Source organism: Mesoplodon mirus, assembly GCF_964341445.2.
Source record: "Mesoplodon mirus genome assembly, chromosome: 15".
Classification (NCBI taxonomy): domain Eukaryota; kingdom Metazoa; phylum Chordata; class Mammalia; order Artiodactyla; family Ziphiidae; genus Mesoplodon; species Mesoplodon mirus.
This window is the reverse complement of record NC_138991.1, coordinates 56638642-56649193: the sequence shown is the minus strand read 5'-3', so window position 1 is coordinate 56649193 and position 10552 is coordinate 56638642. Positions and strand designations below refer to the sequence as shown.

The 10552-nt window shown below is 55.8% G+C and overlaps 1 protein-coding gene across 1 annotated transcript; it reads right to left on the bottom strand.

Annotated features, from left to right (window-relative positions):
- Nucleotides 1–7664: 7664 nt before the first annotated feature.
- SOCS1 (suppressor of cytokine signaling 1) lies at nucleotides 7665–9438 on the bottom strand. The gene is made up of 2 exons (XM_082644574.1): nucleotides 9336–9438; nucleotides 7665–8759 (listed from the first exon to the last, which is right to left on the bottom strand). Exon 2 carries the CDS (start codon nucleotides 8707–8709, stop codon nucleotides 8062–8064), a length of 648 nt encoding a protein of 215 aa, XP_082500700.1. The 5' UTR covers nucleotides 8710–8759; nucleotides 9336–9438; the 3' UTR covers nucleotides 7665–8061.
- Nucleotides 9439–10552: the final 1114 nt, after the last annotated feature.

The following is a 10552-nucleotide window of genomic DNA, read 5'->3' as shown; positions in this document are numbered from 1 at the left end:
TCAAATGGGTAATTGAGATGATCACACCCAACTGCCTCTAGTGCCTGCAAAGGGGCCTGAGCCCACATCTCTGGTCCTCAGTTTCCCCATCTCCAATCCAGTGAAGGGGAGGCCACTTTAAGGCTCAAGCCCGCAGTCCTTGCCCCACTCCCACGCCCTGCCCACTTGGCTGGGGGAGCCCGCCAGGACCCCTCCTGCCTGGGCCTGAGGTAGTTTCACTTTGACCCACCTTCCAGAAACTGTGGCCCTTCCTGTCACCAGGTTAGTGCAGAGGGGACTTGGCAAAAGATCAGATAAACAGCACAGAAGAGCCCCAGGCTGGCCACACTGGGCTTTCATTTTCAGTGTCCCAAGCTGGAGACTGGGGGGCGGGGGCAGGGCCCCCGATATAGGGCCCACCCTGCCCTGCCAACATCGTGACTCTTACTGAGCACGAGCTCTGTGCTTATAATCACTTCCTTTTAATACCCCGTACCCTGTGAGATCCAGATGCTTACCCCATTTCACAGGTGAGGAAACTGAGGCTCAGAGTCGGTGCCCACGACACACAGCTGGCAGCCACGTTGGGCAGTGTTTCCAGGTATGGGATGGGTGCCCTGAAGGGTCCCTGGATGATGGTTTTTGGTGGGACCCAGGGACATTTTGATAAAGCATTGAGCTGCCCTGAAACAGCGATTTCAGATTTTCCCTTTAAGGCAAGGAGACAGTCTCATATGGCTGCTACTATGTGTTAAACACCTTTCTGACACTTGACACATGCCTCCCTGTCTCTCTCTCTCTCTCTCTCTCTCTCTCTCTCTCTCTCTCCCTCTCCCTCTCCCTCTCCCTCCCTCTCAACCAAACACAAAGCAGACCTTCTCTCAGAGCAGAGCAAGACACCAATCTCTAGCTGGAACTTACTAACATTGTTTGAATTTCACTGCATTTTTTAAAGGGTTACATCTTTGTGGCAGGTGATTCTGGCTTTCCGTGTATAGTAATTCTATGTTTCCCTTTGAATAAAACTTACTTAAGGAAACCAAGTAACTTGATTTGGAGAATATAATTGAATAACATCACAGCTAGAACTTGAATAGAACTGGCAAAAATCATAAAAGTGTATCTCCAGTGTCTGACGGTTTGGAAACCTCAGTTTAAAGCTTAAAATGAGGGAATGGCTGTAAAATCAGGCTGCCTGTGTTGGAACCCTCTAGGTTCTGCCACCTAGCTGCTGTGTGACCCTGGGCACTTTATTTAACCTCTCTGTGCCTCAGTTTCCTCATCTGCAAAATGAGTATAATAACCATAATAGTACCTGTTTCATATGGTTCTTGTGAGGGTTAAATGAGATACAATGCATGAATTATCAATACACAGACCAATGCCTACTGTCTAGTGAGCATTTGACATGGACGAGCTGGTAGCCACTGCTGTTCGTAGCAAATGGCAAGTTGGGAATGGAACCAGGTCTGTCTGGCTTCATGGCTGTGCTGATTCAAATACATCTGTGCAGCCCGTGTGATGCAAGATAGTAATAATTATTACAGTTCCTATATTTGGGTGGTGATCCATTTTACTTCCACTTATAGTAAATCATTTGATCCTCATGACCCTTCTGAAGCAAGGCAGAGTGGGTCTAATTGAGTCTAATTCTTGTTTTATAGATAAGGCCACTACAGTCACACTGTTAACAGTCAGGTCTCAAAACCAGGGCCTGGGTCCCAGCTCTTTCTGCTCCTCTGTGCTGCCTCCCACAGTGAAATGTTGGTGGGGAGGAGCCCTCCAAGGTGGACTTACCCAGGCCTTGCCCCCTTCTCTCCATTCTGCCTCTGGATACCCCTCCCAGCTGCACCCAGGTGTGAGAGGTACGGAAGGGAATACGTCATCACACAGGCCCCTGCAGGTCCCCAGGTGGGGCCAGCCCTGAACATCACCCTCCCGGCTCTGTTCTTGCTCATCCTCATTTGCATTCATGGCCCCCACCCCACCCCCGCCACCAGCTACCAGGGCTGCCCCAGAGCCACTCCCCCAGGGTCCCTTCTGATCAAGCAGCCCTGGCCATTCTCCTAGGCTGAATTCTGATGCAGCCTTGCAGGTAAGTTACCAGTCCACTGTCTCGCCTGGCTTCCCAGCCTGTGCTGGGGGAAAAGGGCAGGTGAGTGAGGTGCTCTGAGCCCTGGCTGGTTCTATGGCTCTGAACATCTTCCAGGGTGGTCCTACGTGTAAGAAACACATTAACCCATGAACCCTTGAGCATTGTAGTGGGTAGGATGATGACCTTGGGCATCAAGCTCCTGGAGTCAAACTCTGGCTTTGCCATTTACACATTAGGGGGGCAATTCCTTCACCTTTCTGAGCCCATCCCCTATGATGCAACCTAGGTGAAGTATTAGCACCCATCAGGTGCTCAGTAATCGGCATTATTTTAAAATAGCAGCAATGCAAGAATCAAGGAGCAGAGAGGCCAGTCCCAATTATTGGATACCTACCCGTGTTAAGCACCTTACAGGCACCCTCTTACTTAATTTCGTCCATGGGGTGGGTACAGTGATTAATCTCATTTCCAGGTGAGGAAAATGGGGTTCAGGATCTAAGGGCTGTGTGAGTTGGGGCAGCAGGGTTTGGTGCGGACTGGGATGCGGTGGAAGTGCTTTTTGGTTTCTTAAGACTAGAGGGGGCGGGGAGGGCCCGCTATTACGGCCTTGACCCGACCGTCCTCTCTGGGCGGGTGGCGGGGTGGGGGTTGGGGGTGTGTGGGGTCTTCCAAGTGGGCAGCACGCACAGGGCGGCGTTAGGACCACGCGGAGGCCAGAGGGGCCAGGTATCCCGCGGCGGCTCGGAGAGACCTTGGGGAGCCGAGCGCGGCCGAACAGAGCCGAGCATCGCCGAGGCCCGCCGCCGACAGATACGAGTTCGCGCGTCAGGTGGGATGCGCGGCAGCTGCAGGTGAGGGCGGCGTGGTGACGTCATCAGCGCGCGGCACGTGGCGGCCTGGGGGCTCCGGAGCCGTGCGGAGACCTTGGGCTACGGCACTTGTACCTGTATGAGCCCTTCACCTTGAAACTGCTGGAGGCGCGAGAACAGCACGTGCAAAGGCCCGGTAGCGAGAGGGAGTGAGGTGAGTGCTGAGGCCAGACGCGTGGGCAGGGACACCCTGCCGCCTCATGGGTGGGCCTTCTGAGCGCGGCGGGAAGCCACTGGAGGACTGGGGCTTGGAGATGCCCGTCCTCACATGGAGTGTGTGGTTTTGGGGGTGTGTGTGGGAGGGAGGGTAGGGGGTTGTATTGGGGCCAAACAACCCGTGTAGATCGTGGAACCTGTTTCCCCTGTGGGCTGAGGGCCAGGACCAGGTGGGAGGGGCAGTTGAGCGCCCACCTTCGGCACTGTTGTCCCTCTGTGAATTTGCTTTGTTGAAGACTGCACTCCTCTCTGTAAGGGACCTTGAGACCCCCTAGAATCAGGCCAGGCCCATGTTATTCCCTAGAAGCCTCGCCCTGGGGAGTCTCTGGATGATGGTAGTAGACACCAGGTGAGGGGGATGCAAAGCAAGCCTCCAGGTGGCCGCACCCACCCTGTGTCAGGCCCAATCCACCTACTTTCAGGTCCTGTGTGTCCTTCCCCAAAGTTGAGGCCAGCTCCGCCCTGCACAGGTGAGCACTGCTCCAAGAAGCCCCTCACTGGACTCTGGGGGCCTATGCCCTGGGGCTTTGTTCAGACCTAGGCTTGGGGTCTGATAATAAGTGGGGTTTCTGACTGATGCCGGCCCCAGGGCTGGCCACACCAGGCCTGGCCCATACGTGGTCTCAGCGTTGGACCAGGTAGGTCCTGTGGCTGTCCCTGCCTCTTTGTGGCCTGATTGGCTTAAGCTGAGGGGTTGAGGGGTCTGACCAAGAATGACACCCCCCACCCCAATCCCCAAATACATAACAAGGCAAGAAGCCTAAGACCTTCTCCCCAAGCCTCCCTGCCTTGATGCACCTCTACCTAGGAGTCAGAGGATCTGGTCACAACACAGATTAGATCAGGTCATGCCCAGGCTCCCCACCACACTTCAAATCCACACTCCTCACTAGTGGCTCTGCCCACTGTCCACCCAACTCCACCTCATCTCCTGCCACTGGCCTTCACTCCATCATCTCCCTTCCAGCTCAGCCGGCGACTGGAATGGGCTGAACTTGTTCCCAGACCACGGCCTTTGCACTTGCTGTTCCCTCTGCCCAGAATGCCTGCCTCCCAGGCTGGCGCTGACCTGTCATTCCAGGCACAATTTCAGTGTCACCTTAGAGGAGCCTTCCTGACCTTTCTTTCTAAAATAGCCCCACCCACTGTCCAACCACCTTGTTGAGTTTCCATCTGAGTACTGTCACTCCTTGGTTGGTTCTCGTGCCTTTAGTTTCATATTTAGTTACTGTCTGAGGCCCTGAATGTGAACTCCACGAGAGCAGGGACTGGACTCCCTCAATTTTGCCCATTCCTGTATCCTTTGGGCTTAGAGTAATGCCTGGAACATAGTTGGTTTTCAGTGAATCTTTGTTATATGAACCTCAGTATCATTTATTGAATACCACACCATTCAGAGACATACTGCCAGGCTCTGGGCTAAGTGCCTTACGTGCATCACCTCAGGAAGAGGCTCACCTCTCCACTTCCTGACTGGGGGACAGTAACAGTTCCACTCATAAAGTTGGGAGGATCAGGCAGGCTGAGCTGAGGCCTGGGAATATGCATCTTCACAGGGTTCCTCCCTCTTGCCTCCTCCACTCTTGAGGAAACCAATTGCCTTGAGAGTGGGGTGGACCTGGTGCAAGTCTTGGCTATCACTGTTGAGCTGTGGGACCCTGAGTAAGTAAGTGACTATACTTCTCTGAGCCCCCCGTTTCCTCATCTCTAAAATGGGGAGCAGCGTCCCCAGCTCTGGAATGGCTTTGATGCAGGTCAGAGGTTGTTCCCACACCCGCACGCAGTCCCCACCGTTCTAAAGAGCTGCCCCTTTTCCATCCTGTTTGCCCTCCACTGCCCAGCTCAGCCGCTCCTGGGCCCCCAGCCCAGTTCCACACACACACCAACCCCTCCTCTCACTTTTTATTCTTGTAAATTGACGTCAGCACTGCTGAATCATGAAGCTGAGGTTTGAGAGAACCTGCACCACGGGGAAGCCACACAGCGTGCGCTGCCCCCCTCCCCGCCCTCCTGCTCTGCAGTGTATCTGCACTGGTGTATGCCGGAGATCTGTCACTCAGGGCCTGGAGTGCAGCTCCTGGGGGGCTTCTAGGTCACTTTAGGTCACAGTATGTGTGTTAGTATAGCTTTTTTTTTTTTTTTTTTTGGCTGCATCGGGTCTTTGTTGCTGCACGCGGTCTTTCTCTAGTTGTGGAGAGCGGGGGCTACTCTTCGTTGCAGTGCGCGGGCTTCTCATTGTGGTGGCTTCTCTTGTTGGGAAGCACGGGCTCTAGGCGCACGGGCTTCAGTAGTTGTGGCATGCGGGCTCAGTAGTTGTGGCTTGCAGGCTCTAGAGCGCAGGCTCAGTAGTTGTGGTACATGGGCTTAGTTGCTCTGTGGCATGTGGAGTCTTCCTGGACCAGGGCTTGAACCTGTGTCCCCTGCATTGGCAGGCGGATTCTTAACCACTGCACCACCAGGGAAGCCTGGTATAGCTTTTTAAAAAATGACTCACAAAGAGAAGGGGCCAGCTCTGGGAAGTGTGATTAGAGGAGCTTTAGTCTTAGCTGTTTTGCTAAGGGGAATGGGTTTGTGTATGAGTTTGTATAATGAAGATGTGATATTTAAGCTTTTTTTGAAAGGAGGAAAAAACCCCGGAAATATTGTAAACTAACTGCGATTCGTCCCTCTTTAGATGAGTACCTGTTTCCTCGTCTGCAAAATGGGGATGTTAATAGTACCTAAATCCTAAGGCTCGGATGAAGGTTGAATGCTTAACATAGGTAACTAGGTGCCCGGAATGGTACCTGCCCAATGAAGCTACATATAAATGTTAGCAGCTGCTGTTATTATTACTGCAACCATTAGGCCCTTGTGGGAGGCTGTGTTGCCTAGTGGTACCCAGCCTCTGAAGCAGCACTAAGTTTGAAAATCTGGCTCCACCACTTGCTGTATGCCCTACTTTGCCTCTCTGAGCCTCAGTTTTCCCATCTGTAAAATGGGGGAGATGTTGCTAACTCACAGGCTGGTTGTGCGGCTTAAACAAGGTAGCACAGGGCCCAGCATACGGTAAGCACTCATTAAGTGTTTGCCGTATGCGCAAGCACTGCTTTCTGGGGTTTCTCCCGGCACTGCCCAAGCTGAGTAGGAGACAGGAAAGTCAGAACAAGGACAGGAGTTGGTCCACACAGTAGAGAACAAAGGACAGGGAGATGGTTCAAAGAAGCAGCAGCAGTAATTCCTTGGAGGCACACAGACATCACCTCCTTTCCTCCCACCCCACTTCATTAAAGGATGATATTGCCAAAGCTCTCTGAGATACTAAATCTCTCCTGGTCATTCTTAACCTTGAGATCTGGAACGTATTTAATCCCTAAGACAAGCCTGGGCCGCTCCGGCTCTCCAACTATCAAGTTAATTTTATGCTGCACTTTCAAGCCTGAAAGGTATTAAATATTAGGACACTCCATTGTAAGCATGTCCAAGGCTGCAGAGGGCCATTCTGACTTCTAAAAATGTGTCTGTAAAGCCGTTTAACCCTAAACCTGAAAATGACTCGATTCACTGGGTGCAGCAACACAGCCCTGAGTGGCCGGCAGACTGGCCACAGATACAAGGAGTAGCCATAAAACCCGTTTCCTGGGCACTCTCTGGTGATGCTGGCCGGCCCAAGCTCCAGAAAACATCACCTCCTCCATCCCCTTTGCATCAGTGCCTGCTGCTGAGGGTTACAGCAAAGCACCTCTTCCAGCAAGCCCATTTTAGAGGTAGTCACTGAGGCCCCGAGAGGTAAAGGGAATTGCCCAAAGCTGCCAACAGGGCCCTTCTGACACCACAGACCACAGAGCGTCTTTCTGGCTCCAAGTTGCGTGTTCACCAAAAAGTACGCAGGACAGAACAGGGCAGGAAGAAGGAAGTTCAGACCCAACCCTGTACCCCGATCCCATCTAAAATATGCCTTCCTATATGCTGAGTTTCAGAATGTGCCACGCCTCCTTCCAAAAACTCAACAAGCCCCCACCCCCACCCCCTTCCTGGAAAAAGTTGTGGTCATAGAATGAAAGAAGTTTCCTCTCTGTCATCCATTCAAACAGATTTCTGGGAGGACAGCCAAAAAAGGCCCCAGTATCTTCTCTGACACAAGAATGGCCACAGGCAAATTTACCCCGCCTCAGTTTTCTCTTCTGTAAAATGGGGATAAGAGCCTTGTTTCATAGGGTTGTCTTTATAGATTAAGTAAATTTAAGCATGTAAAGCACAGAACAGGGCCTGGCACACATTAAGTGCTCAAACATGAGCTGCCATTTTACACACAATACCAAAACTAGACGAACGACCAACGATTCGTCTACCCCTGAGAGCTGAGGGTGGAGCCATGCAGGGTTCCCAGCCACAGAACACAGGCCACACACCATCTTCGGCCACACGGGTCAGTCTTAGGAACCTGGACCCACTCAGAACCATGGAAAACCTTTGCCCAAAGCACACGCTCTAGAAACCTTTTTTCTTAAAAAAAAAACTTTCATAATAAAGTTTATTACCTAAACTGGTGGTAAAAAATATAAAATAGGATTCTGCACAGCAGAAAAATAAAGCCAGAGACCCTCCCCCAACCCCTGGTTTGTGCAAAGATACTGGGTATATGTAAACATGAAGAGGTAGGAGGTACGAGTTCAGGTCCTGGCCCCAGATACAATTAAGTTAAGCTGCTAGGACAACCAGGGGGACCCAGAGGGAGCACCGGGAGGGGGCACCCCCACAAGAGGTGGGGAGGGGTCTGCGGCCTTGTCTCCAACCCAGGGCAGAAGGCGCCTCGCCCCCTACACCCTCTCCCTCCAACCCAGGCGGGGAGGGCACCCACGTGGTTCCAGGGAAATAATAATAATAGAAAATAATAAGGCGCCCCAGTTAATGCTCGGCCGGTCAGATCTGGAAGGGGAAGGAGCTCAAGTAGTCCCGGAGGACGGGGTTGAGGGGGATGCGCGCCAGGTTCTCGCGGCCCACGGTGGCCACAATGCGCTGGCGGCACAGCTCCTGAAGCGGCCGCACGCGGCGCTGGCGCAGCGGGGCCCCCAGCATGCGGGGCGGCGCCGCCACGTAGTGCTCCAGCAGCTCGAAGAGGCAGTCGAAGCTCTCGCGGCTGCCGTCCAGGTGGAAGCGGCCGGCCTGGAAGTGCACGCGGATGCTCGTGGGGCCCGAGGCCATCTTCACGCTGAGGGCGAAGAAGCAGTTCCGCTGGCGGCTGTCGCGCACCAGAAAGGTGCCCACGGGCTCGGCGCGCAGCCGCTCGTGCGCCCCGTGCACGCTCAGGGGTCCCCAGTAGAAGCCGCAGGCGTCCAGGAGCGCGCTGGCCCGGGTGATGCGCCGGTACTCGGCGTGAGAGCGGAACGTGCGGAAGTGCGTGTCGCCCGGGGTCGGAGCCGGAGCAGCTGGGCAGGGCCGCGGGCGCGCCGGGGCCGCGGGCGAGGAGGAGGAAGAGGAGGAGGAAGAGGAGGAAGGCTCTGGCCGCCGTCGGGGCTCTGCTGCCGTGGAGATTGCATTGTCGGCTGCCACCTGGTTGTGTGCTACCATCCTACACGCGGGGCCGGCCGGAGGGGTGGGCCATAGCGTCCGGGGGTGCGCTGATGGGGGGAGACAGGCTGTGAGCAGGGAATCTGGGTGGGGCCGGGCAGGTGAGGGCCCGCGAGGCAACTTGGGAGGGGTGGGGCTCTGGGGTGAGCCGCTCCTAAAGGGCCGAGGGCTCAAGACCAAGTCCGCGCGGCCCTTTGAGCCTCAGTGGGCTCATCTAGAAAATGGGCTTCCCCGCTCGCGGAGCACTTCAAGGCGGGTGGGAACTCGGTGGAGCGGAGCGCAGCCCCCGAGTCGCTCCGAGTTTGGGTACAAGAAGGGGGCGTGGAGAGGTGCCGGGGAGAAGCCTGCCCCGATTCCGGCCAACCGGCCCTCGGCTCACCGCCCCGCGACCGCCGCCTCCTGGCCAGGCCGGGAATTGGCGCCTTGTCCGGGCGAATTGGGCAAAGGCATGAGAAAATCTGCGCTGCGGGAACCCCACGCGCGGGGTCTGCCCGGGTGAGGCCAGAGGGGGCCAGGAGCGTGGCGGCCGCGACCCCACCACTCAGCCCCCGAGGCCGCCAGGCACCCGGCTGTCCTGTGCTTTCCTCCCCTCTCCCTCCCGCTTCCTAGCCCAGTGCCCCGCTCACCTGGCGGCGGGGCGCGGGGCGCCGCAAGCGGGGCGGCTGGGGTCTCCGGGGCGGCTCTCGCGCATGCTCCAGGGCCACGAGCCGTGCAGCTGCCACGGCCGCAGCTCTGTCTGCTCCGCGCCCGCCCCTGCACCAGTCTTTAAAACTGGCTTGGGGGCGTGGTCGGCCTAAGGCTCCTCCCCCTATAGACCCCACCCCTTACAGGCCCGCCCTTCCGCGCCACTTTCGGTTTCTTTTTCTGCGCGCCGCGGAGGCTAGGCCGGCTCGACCTTTTCCACAAATCAGGGAGCCCTACCCAGGGAAGCCCCCCCCGCCCTGACCTAGACTCGCATCTGTCCTAGGACCCCCCCTGTCAAGGTCTCTAGCACCACCTCTGAACCTCTTGGGCACTTCTCAGAAGCCCCCTTCGGAACTGGCGGCCCTACTTTGTCCTTAACGTACCTTCGGTCGCAGATTTCTGCAGGCAAGCCCTTTAGGATACTCTGGACTAACCGTGACACACCCCTCTTCCCCTCCAGGTGTCTCAGCGCCCATCTCTGGTAGAGCTGTCCTCTACTCCGGAGCCAGACACCTCCACCCGACCCTGGGGTCCCACCTCGGACCCCTCGGGACTGCTCCCTCCACTGCCCTGCCCACGTAGTCTCAGAGCCTCTAGATGGCCGCCTCCGCACCCCTCCCTGCCTGTCGCTGTCCCTGGTCTTGGCGCGGGCTTCCGAGGAAGCGGCGGCCCGACCACAGTCTTCGGAGGAACCCTTTGGCGGTACGGGAGGGGTGCCTCAGCTGCGAGCCCAGTTCCTCGGAAACCGGGTGAGGCCCGGCAAGGTACCGGCGGCCTTGGCCAGCCCTCCCTATTGCACGACAGCTGGAGAAACCGAGGCCCAGTGGTTGGCAGAGGGGGAGCTCCAAACGAGGCACGCCTTCCTGGCTTTTATTTTGGGGAGAGGAAGGCGCATCTGGACACCCCTAAATGCACTTGGGAGCCCAGTGAAAAGATAGTTCATTTTCAGATGTGATAATTCCAAAAACCTACTTTGAGTTTTTCTGGCCAGCCCCTCCTCTCCTCCGACTTCTACTTTACAGATTCCCCCTCACTGCTCGCATCTGCCTCCTCCCCACACTCACACCTCCGCCTTGGAATGATGGGATACCAGCTACAATTTGTACATTTGTGTGTGATCCTCTCTGTCGTGGAAAGGCACGGAGAAGGTGCCTGGCTG

Bases quoted from the DNA above. Each gene is read 5' to 3' on its own strand.
- SOCS1 (XM_082644574.1), bottom strand. From the start codon at position 8,709: ATGGTAGCACACAACCAGGTGGCAGCCGACAATGCAATCTCCACGGCA.